General features: G+C 34.0%; 2 protein-coding genes across 3 annotated transcripts; both read left to right on the top strand.

Moving 5' to 3' along the window:
• The first annotated feature begins 139 nt into the window (after positions 1-139).
• Positions 140-4,048, top strand: LOC131928144 (uncharacterized). The gene is made up of 5 exons (XM_059284086.1): positions 140-331; positions 716-807; positions 938-1,067; positions 1,816-1,928; positions 2,354-4,048. Exons 1-5 carry the CDS (start codon positions 215-217, stop codon positions 3,456-3,458), a joined length of 1,557 nt encoding a protein of 518 aa, XP_059140069.1. The 5' UTR covers positions 140-214; the 3' UTR covers positions 3,459-4,048.
• A 1,677-nt stretch (positions 4,049-5,725) lies between these two features.
• Positions 5,726-21,180, top strand: LOC131928142 (sodium-driven chloride bicarbonate exchanger). Of its 2 annotated transcripts, XM_059284084.1 has the most exons (21): positions 5,726-5,937; positions 7,166-7,304; positions 7,580-7,740; positions 8,646-8,846; positions 9,362-9,495; positions 10,110-10,268; positions 10,752-10,898; positions 11,329-11,411; positions 11,573-11,747; positions 12,241-12,374; positions 12,544-12,728; positions 12,827-13,018; positions 13,766-13,995; positions 14,801-14,914; positions 15,162-15,326; positions 16,083-16,261; positions 16,640-16,781; positions 17,460-17,636; positions 19,278-19,427; positions 20,615-20,712; positions 20,927-21,180. In XM_059284084.1, exons 1-21 carry the CDS (start codon positions 5,850-5,852, stop codon positions 21,090-21,092), a joined length of 3,219 nt encoding a protein of 1,072 aa, XP_059140067.1. In that variant the 5' UTR covers positions 5,726-5,849; the 3' UTR covers positions 21,093-21,180. The 2 variants fall into 2 exon arrangements, with proteins under 2 accessions (XP_059140067.1, XP_059140068.1); XM_059284085.1 differs by lacking the exons at positions 5,726-5,937; positions 7,166-7,304; positions 7,580-7,740 and adding an exon at positions 7,765-7,855.
• Positions 21,181-21,186: the final 6 nt, after the last annotated feature.

Genomic DNA, 21,186 nt, shown 5'->3' with positions numbered 1-21,186 from the left:
TTAGAAAATAAGATTAAGCACTATTCTTTAAAATTTTAAACACCTGTATAATTAAGAAACTAGTTCATGACACATTTGTTGAATATATTCAATACTAATATGTATATTTTTTTTTTATTTTTTTATTTTTTAGGATGTCTATCTACCTACTTCATGTAAGGAAAGTGTGTTGGATTTACTAAGTACAAACCATCTTGTATCTATTGAAGACATAATGGTAGCACTGCTGACAAAATTGATAAACATGCTTCAAGTTTTTCATGACAGTGATCTGATCCTAGGTGACTTCAACCTCTCCACAATTTATGTCTTCAATTATCCTGACATCTCAGTATGTGAAACGTTTATTAAATCTATATAGCCTTTAACAGTTTATCATTTTGCCATATACATCCGAATTAAGTTATAGGAATATACATGTATTTTTGTTATTTCAGCACTATAAATGAAAACATGCACACTTCAAAGACAAGTAAACAAATAATCATGAAAAACAATAGTATATTTTGGCTAGGTTAAAGAATATTTTAAAAAATGAAAACTAAAATCATTTGTCTGTAGTCTTAGACATACAAGGCAACAATGCAGAAAGTAATTAAATGCTTTAAAATAATCCGAGGTGAAAGATAAAAAATTGATTGAAAGTCACAAATTAAAGTGAATTGTTTGTATTTAAAATAATAGGGAATGTAACATATTTTAAATATTAAATTAGGTACTTCCAGTTTCTTTGGGACAAGTTCAAACTTCCTCTTCCAACTCAGATGTGAATGTTAAATACAAAGCAGATGACATTTCATCCAAAAGGTTCGAAATAAATCAACAAGATTTTTTAAAAATTACCTCTTGGTAGTCTAATAAGTAGTATTTTTTTAATTATGCAAGAATATGTAGGCCTACAAGTGTATTCATTTTAATGATGATATTCACTTTCCAGGAGTACCCCAAAGAAATCATTAGCAAACAAGACGTCATTTGATGTGTATGTCTTTGGCAAGTTTCTTGATGAACTTCTCCAAGTAATCAATTCTGGTGAACATATCTATGAAACTCTCCCTAACAACCAGGTAAGTAAGATTTGCAGGCACATATGTCCCTAGGTAACGAAACTAGGAGCGCTAAAATAAGTTGGAAAAAAAAATTAATAGCTCATTTTAGCCTCAGTTTTGAAATATAAATATAAAAAGTATATCTGGGGGGCGGGGGGGGGGGGGGTTGTCCCTGGGCGCCAGGAAGGGTCGCTACGCCTCTGACTAAATAAAATATTATTTTAAATTGTTTTTATTTCATAGGATATTTAAATTATGTATTAAACAAAACAGTGTGACTTGTGCTCAGATAGTGTGTTTGACAGCTAAACCAAAGTTCACTAGTTCAGATCCTGTGCTCAAGTGCATTTGATGTCCCTGGGTCTCAGAGTTCAGATGGGTACTTGACTCAGGGAAATTAAAGGCGGCTGGTCATAGCGTAGACCACACTATGCTTTCATATGCTGATGTCACTGAAACAGGTGAACTCTACTTCACCTGCTTCATACACCGTGAGGTTCAAAAGGGTATTTTACTTATTGAACAATACGCTCTTTTAAAATATCATGAAAAATAGTTCAACAATAATTATTTTGTCAATAAATATTATAGATGCAGTGTATTGCTGTTTTAATTAGGCTTTTTTAAAAAGTTATTAATACTTTAATTTTCATTGTTTGAATAAATATATCTCATAACCTTTACTCATTGACAACCAAACCTGAGTCAGTTGCGTGAATATACAACACAAAAACACTTTTGTGTAAACTGCAATGTCTGTTTTCAGCATGCTGCATTATATGAAGCTGGATCAGTATGGTTACAAAACATTGCTGTTTTAATGATGGAATGTTTGCAAGAAGATCCAGTTAAACGTCCAACTCTAGCTGAGATCAAAAGGTGGGGAAGAAAAAGCTTTTTTGTTTACAAGTTTTCTAGTAGCATATTAGCCAGAAACTAGTTGTGTTTCTTGTTAAAGTAAATATTTTTAAATTAACAAATATAGAATAACATTTAAATTTAATAATTAAAAATGAAATAGAAATCTTAGAGTAGGCTATAAACTTTCAAAATATAATGTAAAAATGTGTGTTTTGAAATGAAGTCTAATTATGAACAAATTATAAATCGTTGAGTTTATTATTTCATCAATGAATACTAGTAGCATAATAGTATCATGATATAACCTAAACAGCTTGGACGATTTTAATTTAATTTATAAAACAAAACTTTATAGTTATAATTACTAATTATAGATGCCACTTTCTGTTCACATAAAAGGTCTTTTATTAAAAATATGACAAGTTTTATTTATATGTTTACAGTTCATTGCTTCAGCTTCATGTCAGAGGTGAAAGATCAAACATACAAGAAATCAATGAAAAATTGCTTAAATCCCTAGAAAATAGAGAGGACAATGAAAGTGTGTATGCCTCAGTTGACAATATTGGCACTGTGAATCGTAAGCCATCCAGGCCTCTCCCACCTGTGCCAAAAGATGTAGAGGCCCAGCATGAGACAACTGGACCTGAACTACAACCTAATTCAACTTTCAGTGTGCATCAAATAACAGATTTCAATGCACATCAAATAACAGATTTCAGTGCACAAAAAATAAACCAGACTGAGCAACCACATGAATTAAATGATTTAAAAGAAACTAAAGTCCAGGGTGCACCAGGTGACATAAAACAATATGCATTTAGTGAGATACCTTATGATAACACCGACGACTTAACAGACCTCAACACTCAGATTTTAAAACAGTATCTACTAGAGTATTCTACATTCAGTGACATATCACCTTTTTCAACATTGTGTTTATCACCACACTATGATGCAGGGGCAGAGAAAGAAATTAAACCCAACGGCTCTTCAAATACTGATACTATGAGACAATATCCTTACAGTGGTGTAAAAACTAGTGAAGGGGAGACTAGGTCAAGCAGAGCATCTGATAAAGAAAGTTTGAAGTCTACTTCTTTCAGTGTTACGGATACTAAGAAAGAACTTACACCAAGCAAAATATCAAGAACTGAAACTCTGCGAACATTTGAAAATGCTATTCCAGAGAATTTAGAAGAAGAATTACCTATCACTTTATCAAGAATATCTTTTGATTACAGTGTTCCAGAGTCCACAGAGAAAGACCTTGAATGCAGGAATTTAGAGACATTGGAAGAAATGGCATCTAACTGTACATCCAGTATGGAAACCATAGGGTATGCTTCTCACAATATTCAAAAGACTGGTCAAGAATTTAAAACATCAAGAGGCTTATATCCGGAAAGGAAGATTTGTGTTAATTCAGCAAGAGAAGAAAACAAGAAAGAAAACAAGAATGAATTTCAGAAAATTGGAAAGGGCAAGTTTCAAATAAATCATAAAGAAAAAATCGCCATGTCACATTCTTTCGTCATGAGTATATAATCTTTTTTTAATTAAGGTTGTTTGATATTTGTACTTTCCATTTTAAATGTGTTTAGTTTTAACAGGAGCACTAGACTGCTAACCCGAAAGTCCAAATCTGGGTTTAAGTCAGCAGATTGTCCCTGAGTCCACCCAGTTTTGATGGGTACCTAGCTCAAGTTAGGGAAGGTAAAGGCGGCTGGGCATATTGCTGAGCACAATATCCCTTCACATGCCGAGGTCACAGAAACAGGTGAACTCTACTTCATTTGCCCCATGAAATGTCAGATTCAAAAAGAGTTTTAACAAGCCAGTTTCAAAAAGTTAATTAGTAGGCCTATCTCATACACTGTGCACATAATTTAAGAAATTAAATACTTGTTTGTCTATCCTTTTTATCATTTACAATAGAAAGTTGTTGGTAGGATGTATTTCATTTCAGTAATTTTTTTTATTCAAGTTATTTCCATTGGTGGTGTGCACAAAACATTGTTTTTATAACCATGATTTCATCTTTTATTATTTTCTGTAAACATTTCTATTGTAAAGAAACAAAACAAAATGAAGTAAGCCTTTACTTCAACACTTATATTGTAACAAGTTCAAATAAAATTACAGATACCATAATAATAAAAATAATGTTTAATTAACTCATGATTTACCTTTTTTTCAAGTCTTTGTAACAAGTGACACAATAATGCTCTACAGAGAAACCAATCTTTATTAATATTTATAAAGTGAATTAAACAAATATACATATCAAATTAATTTAAAAAGCTTACAATATCTTATTATTAATATTAAATATTTCTATTATATATATATATATATATATATATATATATATATATATATATATATATATATATATATATATATATGATGGGTACATGACTCAGGTTAGATACAGTAAAGGTGGATGGGCTTAGTGCTAACCACATTATCCCTGGCTACAGAAGGATGCCTGACTCTTCTGTTTGTATATTTTCTTCTACCAGGTTAGAACACATTGTATTGTGTAGGATACTAGTGGATACACTGTATTCCAGTGTTTCTGTGTTCTGGTCCGTCAAGTGTTAGGCAAGCTGGATAGAATGGACTGTGTTTCTCATTTACTTTCTGTGTAGGCAGTTGATAAAAGTTATGTTTAGTGTTAGGCTACTTATAGCGAGCATTTGTCTATAAATACAAATGGTACCACCTGGTGTGTGTTGAAACGTGTAGGTCGAAACGTCCATTGTACCTGCAATTGCCTTTAATTGGTGAGGTAACTAACACTACCTGTTTTACTACGAAACTTGTTCTTTGTCTGGGGTTTTGTTACCAAATATGTTATTTTTCTTGTAACACGCTTGGCTGCACTTAAGCGGTGTGACAGCGTGTGTTATTCCCCCCCCCCCCCCTCCACCCCCACCCCCCACACTCACATATGATACAAAATTTTATTTACGTGTTAAAATATAAAGCAGTCGTTTTTTTTTCGGTAGTAACGTGTACGAGGCCTAACGAGGTTTAGGGCATTCCAAACAGCGCAACCTGATGTTTACATAAACGGGAAAATCCAGAAACCAGCCACCCGTATCAAGTCACTTATGAAACTCTTATGACAATAACACTATTTAAAGTGTATGCCACGTTGGATATTTCATCAGCTTCACGTTTGCATTAAGTGCAGTGTGTCCTGTAAAATCCTGTTACAGTGAAAACTTTAGTCTATAAAAGTATAGTCTCTATAGACTAAAAATGTTTTGACGAATCAAATTTTAATAGAGATAATAGCTTTAAACTTTAAAGGAGCCGCATTTTACTTTATAACAATAGGCATTCTGTTCTTTCAGAGCAACAATCATAGAAAAATAAACGTGTTTACTCCAACCCCCACCCCCCCCCCCCCTCCCACTAAATCATCAACTTATCATTAGAGACACCATGTTAAGTAAAATTTGGGAGTTGTAACTTATTTACTTTTCTCTTATGAAATGCTGCAAAAGAAAAAAAGATATGTAGTTGAATTTCTTATAGCTTATTTTAAAAGCTACATATTTACATATACATATTTACACACACACACACAAATATATATATATATATATATATATATATATATATATATATATATATATATATATATATATATATATGTATGTATAGAGAGAGAGAGAGAGAGTGAAAGACAATCATACATCAGACTGGTTATAATCGCAAGCAACCATCAGTGAACCATGAGATAAGACTTTATGACAACACACGAGTGACTTTAACATCTCATTCCCCTCCTAACACGTTCACAATGTTTCTCTACTCGTAGTTTAGTCTATTATTTGAGTGAACTGCATGCGGCGTTTTAAACAGTAACGTTTTTGTTTTATTATTGCCTTGTGAACAAATTACACTCGAGGAGAATTAGGTGAGATGAACCTTACAGAATGGGATTCGAACCCTGGTCTGGGGGTTGAGTACAAACATGAAGAGAACGAGAGGACATGTATGTTGTGTGCACGTAAGTTGTTCAAATTTTGAAAAATAATTCATCTTTTATTTTTATATGGCATCGGACATAAATGACGTCAGACTCGTAAAGGGGAGGGAAGGGTAGTCCATAAATGATGTCACACTCGTAAAAGGATGATGGTCCGTAATTTTGTGACGATGTGTGATGAGGGGTAGTGGAGGGGGGGGGGGTTCAGATGACGTGACGTCACACTTTTGCATTATAAAAAAGCAACGTTAAAAAACGAATTTTAGCCTCTATTTCGCGTTTTAGGAAACTGTTTTAATTAATTTTAATAGAAATCGATTAAAACACTCTATGTTGATAGAGTTCAGACAAGATTTTGGAAAAAATATTAATGTTTTAAGAAAAATTCAACTGCATTTTTTTTGGGGGGGGGGGGGGAGAGGTCGTAGTCATTTTAGAGGGGGGGGGGGGTCTGGCTTTGTGTCACGATGTGTGACGGAGGGGGTAGGTAAAAATTGTCAAAAAGCGTGATTTCATTAATGGATGACCCCCCCCCCCCCCCCCCACCGCAGATATTAGGAAGTCATAATTAATTCGACTCATTAGTTGAACGAACGCCTCTCTTTTCGTTTAGGGGGTCGTCCATAAATGACGTCACACTCGTAGGGGGGAGGGGGGGTCCGTAATTTTGTGAAGGTGTGTGATGAGGGGGGGGGGGGGTCAGATGGTGCGACGTCGCATTTTTGCATTATAAAAAAAGCCATGTTAGAAAACGAATTTTAGACATAATTTTGGGTTTTGGAAAACTGTTTTAATAAATTTTAATAGGAATTGATTAAAATACTCTATATAGACAGAGTTCAGACAAGATTTTGGAAAAATATCAATGTTTAAAAAAAATGCAACTGCAATTTTGAGGGGGGGGGGTTGTAGGCTGAGGTGTGACGTCATTTTAGGGGTGGGGGTCTGGCTTTTTGTGACGATGTGTGACGGAGGGGAGGGGGGAGGTAAACATCGTCCAAAAAAGCGTGACGTCATTTACGGATGACCCCTTAGTGAATTCAGCTTGAAAATGAGAAATTAACATAGGGACATTTAACTTAATTTAAGCTATATATAACCATTATGTTCTAGGCCTAATATGTTTATATTGTTACATTGTTATTGTTTGTTTATCGGAGAGTCATGTTGGTGTATTTGTTTAACAAATTATAAGATCTGCCAACATAGCGCCATCTCAAACAACATAATTATTTCCTTTCTGTGATAGCGAACAGTACAAGGGCAGGGCATGTGCAGTACTTTCAACAGGTAGACAATGTTGAAGATACAGAGGCAACACACATGTTCTGTGAAATGGACGTCTTGTGCAAGATACAAGATTTCTTTGTGTGGAGGGAAACTGCCAGGTTTATCATTAGTTTGTGACAGTTGATTTATTTAACATTGTGGTGCGGCTAGATAAAAAAAAAATATCTGACATAGTTATTAAGCTTCTTTTACAAATAATAAATTGTGCTGAAACATATTTTTCCACTATAGCACGAAACAACATATATGTTGGTACACATTCTATAAGCATTCTTAGCTCCATTGATAAACCGCCTTTAAGTAGACTTCTAGGTTATTTTTTCACTTTCTTTATTATGCCTAATTAGTCTTGTCATCGTGGATTATTTAACAGATGGGTAAAGTACGAAGAGTTCGTTGAAGAAGGCGGCACACGGTGGTCGAAACCTCACGTTTCTTCACTGTCCATACCATTTCTGTCTGACCTGCGGAAAAGTCTGGCCACTTGCATTTTATTGCTGGATTCAAATGTTTCCAATGTAAAAGAGCTCTCAGGTAGATCTAGCTCTAGATTCTAGATCTAGTCTAGTTGTAGATTCTAGACTTAAATATTTTTAGAATCTATATCCAAAATAGATCTATTTATTGTCAGAAGCAGATCTCTAATACTGTAATAGCACTGACAGAATCATTGCTAAATTTTGTTTTATTTTTTTACAACTTTTTGCATTGATTCTGATTGTAAAACCAACTTTTAAATTATTAAATTTAAAATTAACCACAACCAGATTCCTTCCTTCACTTTCATTTCAACTTTGTCATCATTTCATTAGTCATGTTACACTCTAAACTAGTCTAACTAAACTCTAAACTACTCTAAACTCAAAACTAAACTCTAACACATCACACTAGTCTTCTCCCCTGGCTTCACTTTCAATTTTTGAGTCTTCTTAATCTTAATAAATCTTAATTCTCAAGTTTAGGTCCCTAAGTTTAAGTATTAAGTAAGTATAAGTAAATAAGTAATGTAACATAAGCACTAGTGACTAGATTTAAGTAGTAAGTAGATCTACTGTCTTTTAGATTTTAGAACCAGTACTCAGTGTTTCTTTGTGACTTTTTTTCTCTGAGGGGGGGGGGGGGGGGTGCACTTTGGAACTTGACTTTTGGGGAACTAAATTTTCTGGGGGGTAAAAGTATACATTTATAAAATATTTGGAGAGGGAAGGGGGTAGTTGTGTTTTGGGAGAGATGGCTGATATGTAGAGCTAGATATCTAGATTTAGTATGTAGGAAATTAACAAATTTACATTAATCATTAATACATGTATATAACTAACATTATGCATTTTTATATCTTATGCATTACTAAGTACTTACTTATCAGTCAAACAGCTATACCTATACTTAAACCCTTAACTAAATATTCACATATTTCTGATTTGAAAAATATCTTGCAGATTTGATTCTTGCGAGTTTGATGTTCAAAAGAGACCTAGATAACACCACAAGGGAACAAATTCATCAGGCAATAAATGCACAGCATGTTTTCCAGCACCAGAAGTCTCACAAATACCTGTCCGTTCACTCAACAGGTGATCCCAGGTACAAGACCATTTTTTCTGACCTGGGCAGATCATTTTGTGTCAGGTTTAAGTCAGGTAAGTCTGCTGTAAGACTTAATAAAAATATATGATTTTAGTCTGGTCTGTTAACATTCCATAGGTCAGTGTCTAGTAAATATATAAACCTAGTTTAAATTTTAAAACAAGAGCTTTAAAACAATTTCTAGACAACAAATGCACTGGTGATCTGTTCTACCATGTGTAAGTCTTGTAGCAAATATTCAGCTTTTATTCAAACTAATTTATCTGTCCATCATCTCATCTTTTCCCTTTAGTGCACAGGACACCTGGTGCCGCCACAAAAGCTCTTTCTTCTTTTGCCGGTCTTTGGCAACTTCCTTGTTAGTTCCCCAAAATAGTCAGGCTCTAGTCACTTGTTTTGTTTCTTTGCCATTTACCTCCACGTCTTCCTTGGATCTATTAGTTATCTACTTTAAAATACCAATGCTCATTTAATCTAATCAGTATGGAGGAGGAATGAACAAATTCCATGTAATCTTCTGAGTCATCTCATACCGCACTGTCAATTTATTTTGCTATGTATTCTACAGACACTGTTGACATAGAGACAACAGCACCAACCAATCAGAGCACAGAACTGAATGAAAGCTTTTTAAAGAAAATTCCACCCAATGCTAAAGCAGCAAGCATCATGGTTGGAGAATTAGATTGCCTCACCGAAGATGTATGGAAATTTAATTAGACAGTTTATTAATGTAACCTAATTCAAATATGTAATAAACCTACATTATTTACATATTTGTCTTTATTCAAACACAATTTTAATTTTTAAAAAAAACTTTTAATTTGTACTATTATACGCTATTTAAACTAATAAATAGACTATTTAGAAAGCCAGACTGAAATTACTTTTTATTTTAGACATGATTAATTGTGGAAACATTTTAATAACTAAGTCTACCTTCCCCACTTTTTCTTAAAAGTTATTTATTTAAAAAAAAAAACTACTTGAACTACATGCTGCTAAACAATCTAGTTTACGTTTTATTGACAATTTTATTCTAGTTATGTTTTATTCTTTACATAACTAAAGTTCATTTTTTCATTGATTATAATAAGATTGATGACATAAATCTTGTTAGTTTTATTAGTATAGTTCCCTTTCAAACCTGACAGTCTGTGAAGTATAGTTTACCTGTTTCTGTGACCTCGGCTTATGAAGGAATAGTGTTTATGTTTTATTGATTACTTAAAATCTAATTTATTTTTACTGACTACATAAATCTAATTTATGTTTGACAGACAACATAAATCTAGTTTTTCTTTTATTTGTTAAAGGTTGTAGCCTTTGTAAGACTTTGTGAGGACAAGAACATAGGGGAGCTGACTGAGGTTCCCATCCCTACCAGATTTATCTTTATTCTGCTTGGGCCAACAGGAAGTCAAGCAAACAACTCTGAGATAGGAAGGTCAATGTCAACCATGATGGTGGATAAGGTAAAGCTATTTAAAGTTATCCTTTTGAACCTTTTTGTAGATGGGACAGATGAAATAGAGTTAAACTGTTTCTGTGAACTTGGTTTATGAAGGTATATTGTAATCAATATTTTGCATAGCTGCCTAAATTTGAGATAGGTAGGGCCTACCCATCAGAGCTATATGATTTTAGCAACATCCCAGACTGAAGCCTGGGATCTGAACAAGAGACTTGGGAGTTAGCAATAGTGAGCTCTACTTCCTGATCTCACCATTCTATTTGACTTTTAAGAATAGATTAAAAATATTTCTTTTATCCAGAAATACCCTCAGTATATCTACAATAATTATGGCGTCACTTTTTTATATCTTGTATTGGCTTAAAGAATTTCTTTAAAAATGTTATTAAGCTTGTTATTGTTATTATCAAACAACATGTATTTAGGAAAACAACGGCTGCATTGAACTATTACAATAGTATGTATGAATTACTCTTGGTTTCAGAAGTTCAGGAAAACTGCGCTTAAGGCTAAGAGTCGGCAAGAGATTCTGCAAGGGTTTGATCAGTTCCTGTACAGCCTAACAGCTCTGCCACCTGGTTTGTGGGACCCAAACATCAGGATTGACCCTCCCAACAACAAGGCTTCAAAGGTAGGAGAAACCAATAAGAAAAATTTGTAAATATTTAATAAAGTATTTGTTCAATTGGCTCAATGGGTACCTGACTCAGAGAAACTAAGGTGGGTGGGCATAGTGCTGAACACACCCTATATGAAACTTATGCCCCATGTGTCTTGGGCAAAAACTGAAGAAAAGATGATGAGTTTATTTGTTAAAAGTCAATTAAAAAAATAATATTAAAAAAAATTTCATTGGATTTTTATGGAAACTGCATATATTTCTGCTAAAAAACAACTTTATATAAAATCCATTTGTTTTAGTTAAATTAATTATACTTTTATTCATCCCCTCTTTATTTTAAAATGCATGCACATTAAAACTGATTTATTCTATTTTTGGTTTAAACAACTTTTTCAAACTGTTCTACCCGTAGTTCAATAAATGTTTACATAAACTGCAGATTGCCAGAAAAATATCAGAACATATCCATATGAAAGCTGAACATGAAAGTCACAATGATCCAACCCTTCAGAGAACAGGCAGGTTGGTATCAAGTATAATCATTGAGGCTATTGAAAAAGAATTAAATCTACTTAAAATTTTGCCAAATGAAAATAAAATAACTTATACTCTTAAATAAAACTTTAAATTGTTTTCCCTAAAATAATTGTAATTTTTTGATCCACTGATTGTAACTATAACAGATTGTTTGGTGGTCTTATCGCTGATGTTAAGAGAAAACGTCCATGGTATGCCAGTGATTTTAAGGATGCATTCAGTATCCAGTGTGTTGCATCAACTCTTTACATGTACCTGGCCACTCTCACACCCAACATAACCTTTGGTGGCCTATTAGGCAAAGCTACAGATCAGTACATGGTATGTAGCTAAAAAACGCAATCACCTATTAATAAAAATGTATTTTAGATGTGTTAAACACTATTACTTTAACTAAGTACTCATACTACTAATTCATTGTTATAACCAATGCTTTAAATTATTTGAAAACTGGAGTTAAACAGTTATACAACAGATATGAAGTTGAATTAAACAATTACACATTATATTTCAATTTGAATTAAACAGTTAAACAACAGATTTGAAGTTGAACTTATTAAAATTTATGAGAAGAAAGGAATGATATAGATCTAAATCCTCCAAAAAATAAGTTCTCTACTTTCTTTTGGTATATAAGAAGATGTAATTTCTGGCTTTAGAAAATAATGTTGTTATTATTCATTCTAATGAAGGGCAAAGGTAGAAACAAAGCTTACCATGTTTGTTTCTTTTCTTGTTATTTTTTAAAAAGTTACTTTCAATAATTTTAAATAAAGAAAGTGCTTCCATAAAGAAGTATATTTCTCCAACACAGGGCACAATGGAATGTATCCTGGCAGCCTGCATTGTGGGTGTTCTGTTTGCCTTGTTTTCTGGACAGCCTCTGAACATCTTAGGCAGCACTGCACCAATGTTGATTCTTGATATGATCTTGTTCAACTTCTGCCAGTTCGTATCTTGTTCATTTTATTTTACTTTTCAAAAATTGATATTTGATAAAAATGAGGATATATAAGTTTATAATATCACAAATCTTCATGGAAAGAACGTACATGAATGCCCTTGTACTAAAGGTAACATTTATATACTTTAAAATAATATTATTTCTTTTTCATAGAGATCATGGTTTGGATTACCTCCCTTTTCGTGCCTGGATTGGAATCTGGACAACAATTTTGTTGATAGCAATTGTAGCCTTTGACCTTTCAGCCCTTGTGAGATACATTACAAGGTTTACTGAAGAGAGCTTTGCCTGTCTTATTGCCCTCATCTTTATTGTTGAAGCTTTTACTAAATTATTTGGTAATTTATTTTTTTGGTGTTACACATTTCAAAATTTCACTTCTGTAACATCCCACTTTTTTTTTGGAGATTCAATTTTTGAAAAAAAATGTTTTCAGGAATTTTAAATGAGGTGCCAGTCAACACCCACCCTGGTCAGTTCATCAACTACACCTGTGGCTGCTACCCACCCAACAGCAGTCTAGTGGAGGTCAACATAACATGGCTACATGAATTAATTCTCTACGATGTCCAGAACCACATCAGCAGTGTTCTACAGGAGTTTGATCTAACAGACTCCTTATACAGCTGTAAGTTTGTCTCACATTAATTGTTAGTTTGATTTTAGTGAGTCAATATTTTAAAAATTATAACATTATGGTTGATCTAACACAGTCTTTATACAGCTGTAAGTTTGTCTCACATTAATAGTGAGTGTACTTTTAGTGAGTCAATATTTGAGGTTTTTTTTATTAACATACAGTTGTAAGTTTGTCTGACATAATGCAATGTTTGCTGTCTTGGAGTCAAAATGTTAGATTTTATTACACTGTTACATATGTTTGATATAATGAGTTATTATACAAGAATAAATTTAACTAACTTCCAATATCACTTGTTAAAGTATAGATGGCCTTAATAGGGCTGGTAAGTAGGTCACCAACCAGTTCTACGCCTCATTAAAACCTGCATGAGCCATTGAACTGGTTGGTTACCTACTTACCAGCCCTATTAGTGTGCATTTAATTTCTAATACTGATTTTAAAAACCTAGTTTTATCTGAAGCTACATTTTTCGGAAAATATTTTTTGCAGGATTAAAAAATTATTTTCAAGATTGGCATTTTATTTATGTATAACAATAATGTCAATTTAAATTGATTGAGAAAGATTATTCATGCTAAAATATTTACAAACTGCATTGCAAATATTTTATATTTTAAAAGTATCTTTGCAATTACTAGTACTTATCTGATTCAGTTTATATTTACATTAACATGCCTTTGTGTTTATGTTGGAAAGAAAATTAGATCAAATCAGTAATTTATTTTTCTCCAGGGTCCAATCAGTCTGAGGATCTTACCCAGTTCAACACTTCCTCCATCAACTGGAGTGGTCTAGGTGTGGACTACTGTCAGGACTTTGGTGGTGTTTTCATCCATGTGGGATGTGATGCAGTGCATTACATTGCTGATGCTTTCTTCCTCTCTGTCCTGCTCTTTGCTGGCACTTTTCTTATTGCGTACAAACTGGCAGACATGAAATCTGGCACATTTTTTCCCACCTGGGTGAGTTACATGGTTGAAAACTTTTGGCTAAAATATTAATCAATTTTATTGATATAGCACTTTTACTACTATATGTTGCCCTTAAATGATGACGAATCTAAAGTTGGAGGGCATGTCTAGAGTTTATTATGTTATTATTTTGGGAAGAGGGTATAAAAATGTATCTAAACATAAAAAAAAAACCGAAAAACTATAGTGATGTCCCTTATTGCCCAAATCTTGCATGCAATATATAAGTTCGTTTTAACACAGATGTATAGTCAGAAAAACACACAATCTTAAAAATATATTTCAAATTAAATTGCTTTTTATAATTATTAAAATTAGGATAAGCACATGGTTGCTTAGTTAATTTTTTTAAGTTAAAGATTTTTTTATACCCTGAAATACCATCAGCACCTACACAGTAGTAAAGATTCTTCTTTAGACCTAGAGATGCATTGGACAGATGAAGTAGAGTTCATGTTTCTTGACCTTACCATGTTAAGGGATAATGTGGTCAGCACTTTGCCCAGCTGCCTTTACTTTCCCTAACTTAAGCTAGTTACCCGGATTTAAACTCAATACTTCTGGGTTAGCAGTCTACTAGGCCATACCGTCCTACACCTACACATCATACACTCACTTTTAACAGATATTCATATAATTACTATGATGCCACATTACAAAGATTGACATAAAACACGTACAGCCTACAAAACTACCAAATCTGATGTGTCTTGTTATAAATCAGTTTTCATTGCGTTTTTAACTGTCTATCATTACACCAGGATGAAAGTTTTAAAGTTCAACTTTGTGTTTGTAGGTGCGTCAAACAATCAGCGACTTTGCTGTTCCTATAGCCATTGTGTCCATGGTTGGCGTTGATGCAGGGCTAGGTATACCAACACCCAAACTAGAAGTTCCTCCTCATTTCAAAGTAAGACATATAGTTTGTTCAATTTTTTAAAAAAAATATACATATTTAGTAATTGCTCAGGGCTATTGTTTTATTAAATATAGTATTTTTATTAAATATATATTATATATGTGAAACACAACATTCATTGGTCATTTATTTAGTTAAATATGTGAATTTTGACGGTCAGCCACCTATTAAGATTTCCTCATTAATGTGTAAGCATAAACACGTAAACAAAAGACAGTTTAAATGTTTAAAATATCAGCCAACCAGAGATGACCGTGGCTGGTTCATCAACCCAATCAGTGACAAGAACCCATTCTGGCTGATCTTTGCCGCCATCTTGCCTGCCCTGCTGGCTGTCATCCTCATCTTCATGGACCAACAGATCACAGCCGTCATTGTCAACAGGAAGGAGAATAAGCTGAAGGTAAGTGGCATTGTTACATCTTCATGGACCAACAGATCACAGCCATCATTGTCAACAGGAAGGAGAATAAGCTGAAGGTAAGTGGCATTGTTACATCTTCATGGACCAACAGATCACAGCCGTCATTGTCAACAGGAAGGAGAATAAGCTGAAGGTAAGTGGCATTGTTACATCTTTATGCTTGATTTAAAAACAGCTAGTCAAGTACTTTAATTCTTCTCTATGACCTAAGGACCACAAATCAACATTTCTTGTGAATGGTTCTTGAATGCAGACAATAGTAAAATCTTTTTCAGTTCAGATCCTGTAAAAATCCCTCTTCTATCTTTAACCTCTGGGCAATTTTTGTTTTATTTTACTCTTCTAGTTGTAATTATATTTCCTACTCCATTTTACTTTTTTTTTGTTATTTAATTAAGTTTTACAGCACATTTTTAAAATTATAATCTTATTTCATTACACAAAATTTTATTATTAATCATTAATTTATATATTTAAACAACATATATTTTAGATCCTTGAATAAGATTGTTAAATATTAAGTTGGTCTTCATTGTTTTTGTTTTTTTTATTTATATCTGTATAAATATAAATTTCTATTAAGCACATCTGGACCTAGAAAAATCTCACAACTGTTTAGTATGTTGAGATAATCTACTTTGTATATGGTGGCTTAAGAAAGCAATATATCTCCTACTTATTCCTGATTACTGGAACTAGATTCTATCAGTTTTCCCCTCTCTTGTTTGTGTACAGAAAGGCTGTGGCTACCATCTTGACCTGCTTGTTGTGGCTATCTGTATTGCCATCTGCTCCCTGCTGGGGCTGCCCTGGTATGTGGCTGCTACTGTGTCTGCTCTGGCCCATGTCATGAGCTTGAAGAAGGAATCTGAGAGCTCGGTTCCAGGGGAGCGTCCAGAATTTTTGGGTGTCAGGTAAGGTCAGGTCAAAATTAATTTTACTCTTAATAACCAGAGTTTTTGACATTACAATTAATATTTGTTCATAACTATATCACGGACAAAGTGAAACTAATTGATAAACTAACTCAGTCTAAAAGGCAAGGAGAATGTAATATAAATTTAATTTATGTAGAAGTGATCTTATTACAAAAAGCCACTTTGTTGTTTTGAAAGCTCTGCATTATACTCAGTAATTCGAGAGATTTACACCATATATATAATGAATCAAAACAATTTTAAATTATATTATTTGAGAAATAATTGTTCACTATGTTTCTTGACCACAAGTGGTTATTAATTATTGTATAAACATTTACAAATTAAATGTTTTAATTTTGGAATTTCCCTCAGAGAGCAGAGAGTTACCTCCCTTCTTGTTGCTGCACTAACTGGTGCATCAGTGTTGTTCACATCTATTTTACAACTGATCCCAATGGCTGTTTTATATGGAGTCTTCCTTGTAATGGGTGTGGCAGCACTTAAGGATATGCAGGTAAAAAAACCATCTGATGAATCAGTTATTTAATTTGGACAGATAGGCCTAACTATTAATACTACAAGTATTCATATATATACCTTGAGAAAAAATGTCATAAAAATATAACAATAAAAATCCATCTAAAAATAGGCTAATGATTTTTTAAAGAATGTTGAATTACTTTCCTATTGTGATTTTGTCTATAATTTTATAATCTATTTTGGTATGATTATAATGTTTTAAAATTCATTAAAAATATGGACACAAAGATTTTTTTAAAAACATTATTAAAGTACATGAAAATATAAAAATTGAATATTAATTAGTGTTACTTCCTGGTTAGTTTCAACTCAAGAACCACTCGTGTTTACGTTCAATACTTTTATTTGGTCTCAAATATTCACATTCCAGAGTAGCCCTCATCCTAACCGCTACCAACTAACCCGCTGCTGACCTCCCACAATCGTTCACTCGCCCTTTTATACCCGCATTTGACCTTGGGATTACAATACATAAACACACCGGGGTTACTACGCAGTAGAGAGAACTAAACTCACACACGCACTCTCCCCTAAGTTTGAGACTATTCTAACCTATTCTAATCTGACCTCACAATGAGCCGTAACAATTAGTAAGTATAGCTTATTTAAAAATCAGCATTTCTGTAGAAATATAATCAATTTATCTTTTCAGTTTGTCGACAGATTGCTGTTGTTCTTTAAACCAGCCAAGTACCAGCCAGATTACGTCTACTTACGCCACGTTCCCATCAAGCGTGTCCACGTCTTCACTTTCATCCAGATCCTCTGTCTTGTTGTGTTGTGGGTTTTTAAAACCATTGATGAAATTTCCATAGCTTTCCCTCTGATGGTAAGATGTTATTTTAAAATCATTTAATATTTTTTGGTTAAAGTATGTTTTTTATCTATTATCCTAGAACCAAGATATGGTACAAATAATGAAGCAACTGTTATGTGTTTTTTGATCACTGCAAACTATTATTTGTTACTTCTATAAAACATATATTGGTTGTACTGTAATTAAACAATATGCTAAACTACTAACCTCAATACTGTGTGTGATAACGCAAGGTTACGTCAGATAGGTCAAGTAGATAGAGGTTAGCAGAAACAGGCTATAGCTAGTTGGTTAGAGAGACCAATGAAAGTACAGGAGCTGACCTGCTACGTGGGTCAGCTGATCACTGAAGCGTGTGCCCGGAGTTAGATCAGCGGCAGTTGGTGTTAGGTATCTGTTAGAGACGGTCGAGATGTGTAGAGCTAGGTAGCAGTTGATAGTTAGCAAAGAAAACGGTCAGAGTTAGGTAGAGAAATGTAGAGTTAGGTAGAGACGGTCAGACATATGTAGAGCTAGGGAACAGTTAGATAGAAGTAGTAGTAGTACAGTGTAGATTAGTTAGGTAGGAAGTTGATTATACATTTTTAATAAAGAACATTATATTTGGACTTGAACTTGTGTGTTGGATTTTGATCATCTTCATCACCCCCACTCTCACATTTGGTGGTGGTACTGTTTTTCCCGACCCTCACACTGTAGTATAGTGAGATTAGATACAATAAAATTCTAAGTTAACCTGCCCTGTAGAAAATTGTTAAATGTCATTTATCTACTTGTATTTTTAGTCAAATTTTAACTCTGTAGACACTGTATCAATAAATAAAAATACCTTTTAGTAGAGAAAATGTAATTTGACAAAACTAATATAATAAATAGTCTATGGTGGTCTATGGGGGCCACAGAGACTAGTTCTTGTGGGCCCACCGTGATTTAGATTTTTCCCAGACAGACAGGCTAGTCCACCCTGTTATAACTGAATCCAACCCCCCCCCCCTCGTCCAACCGCTAGTTGGTATCTACCCCACCCCCCTTTCCGTTCACACCTGAACTGGGACAGCGTGTTACCGCCCCTCCTCACCCCCTTCACGTCCCACACCTGCTGGGAAAAATACATCCCCGTAGCTATGTGCAGGCTAGGGCGCCCACCCCTCCCCCGCGCTGGACTGACAGGGTCACGCAGGGGTTAAGGAACCCAAAGGGTGGAGCTTGGGCCCTGAGAATAGATTAACAGTTGAACGTTAGGCTGGTTAGAATGTAGTCGTGTTTTTTTGTGTTCTTGTAAAGTGTGGTAGGGCTGGCCCCTATTAGGCCAGCCACTATTAATGAACTAGTTCTGCTTCCTTAGACGATAGTAAGACTACCATATAGGGTGTAGTTCCATTATCTATGTTATTAAAGTTGTTCAGCTGAAATTGTGTTGGTGTCTTCTTCAACAATCAAGTAATATACAGTGTCTAATTCGCCACACAACTGTTTAACCTCTCACTGCAGTCATCACCACCATCAATACTAACCATACTGATGACTTCGTTTCGTAACACACCCCTATTGGTAATTTCAGGATATGACATCAAATTAAAAAAAAACTACCTAAAAATAGAAATGATAAGCACTTTATTTTATTTCTAATGTTTATATGTCAATGTGAATTAGGTTCTAGGCACATGTTTTATCCGCAAGGCCATGGACTACATCTTCACCCAGAGGGAGCTGAGATGGCTGGATGACCTGATGCCTGAGGCCACCAAGAAGGCCAAGGAGGATGAGCTGAAGAACAAGTTACAAGTTGGACAAGAGGACCCAGTAACTATAAATACATTTGTAGTGATAGTTTGTTTACTTAGGTGTTGTTGGCAATATTTAGAAACAGTCTGGAAAGAGAAAATTTGTTAGGTTATTATTTACTTGTTCTTAAACCAGCCTGAAGAAGAATTTACAACTTTTACAAGAGGACCCTGTAACTATAAATACATTTGTAGTGATAATTAGATTACTTAGGTGTTGCTGGCAATATTTAGAAACAGTCTGGAAAGAGAAAATTTGTTAGGTTATTATTTACTTGTTCTTGTATTGAATTATTTATTACACATGTTAAGCTAGTTTAAGAACCATTTTGAAGTTTTAAACTATTCCTATAACCCTTTTTATCATCACCACCTTTTCCTGTTTGTGCTTATTACACTTGGGTCAGATGAAGTAGAGTTCAAAAGCCTTGGCTTATGAACGGATAGTATGGTCATCACTATGCTCAGCCGCCTTTTTTCCCTAACATGAGTTAGGTACCCATCAGAACTGGGTGGACTCAGAGACACTCAACTGACTTGAACCCGAATTCAAACTCGAGCCTTTTGGGTTAGGAGTCTAGTGCTCTAACAATTTCAAAGTTTTTAACTATTTGTATAACCCTTTGCATACCCTGGTATAAACTGAATAGGTCTATCACTCATACAAAATGGTAACCCAAACATAAACCCTATTTAAACCATAAACTAAGTATCGCAAAGGGGTCGTCCATAAATGACGTCACACTCGGAGGGGGGAGGGGGTCCGTAATTTTGTGACAGTGTGTGATGAGGGGGAGGGGGGTTCAAATGTTGAGACGTCACACTTTTGTACTATAAAAAAGCAATGTTAGAAAACGAATTTTAGACGTTATTTCGTGTTTTAGAAAACTGTTTTAATAAATTTCAATAGGAATTGATTAAAATACTCTATTTTGACAGAGTTCAGACAAGATTTTGGAAAAATATAGATGTTTTAAGAAAAATTCAACAGCAATTTTGAGAGGGGTTGTAGGGTGAGGTGTGTCGTCATTTTAGTGGGGGTCTGGCTTTTTGTGACGATGTGTAAAGGAGGGGTGGGGGTGAGGTAAAAATCGTCAAAAAAGCGTGACATCATTTATGGATGACCCCCAAGGCAGATCTTTTCTCCTCTGTATATTTAACACATACAACCAACCAGCACAATAATCAATATGATGTATTTCACAGGATGATGTTCTGTTAAATGATGAGAATCTAGACATCTTGTTGGAACTACAAGAAGAGAAACAAAATGGCAGCATTTTAACCCACAGGTCACATGCCAGGTAGTACAATTTTGATATGCCAGGTAGAAATATATTTCAGTGTAACATGCCAGGTAGTAACATTTTTCAATGTAACATGCCAAGTAGTAACAAGCTTTCCTGTAACACTTTAACATGTGAAAATATTCAAGTCATTAATTTAATAATTAACCCATGTATAAAATTTGCGATTATTTTGTTTAGAATATTTAAAACTTATATTTATTTTAAACAGTTACCACAGGTTAAGTCAAATGGACCTGAATGAAGAGAAAAGTTTTGAAGAAGGAATAGATGACATGTGTCTGTTAGATGAAAACAACATTTCTGTAACAACATCAACTCCATCAACTACAGATCAAGTCCTTGTCTCAATCCTAAATGACGACAAGGCATCCTAATGTTGCTCGCCTACTTTTTTTTTTTTTTTTTTACTGTTTGGGTTAGTTTAACTTCTGCGGTGTAGCATACACTCTTTTTTTTTTAAAAGCAATT

This window comes from Physella acuta, unplaced genomic scaffold (genome assembly GCF_028476545.2).
Source record: "Physella acuta isolate Inbredline_101_S28 unplaced genomic scaffold, ASM2847654v3 ptg001466l, whole genome shotgun sequence".
NCBI classification, from domain to species: domain Eukaryota; kingdom Metazoa; phylum Mollusca; class Gastropoda; family Physidae; genus Physella; species Physella acuta.
This window is presented reverse-complemented; position numbering and strand designations above follow the sequence as displayed.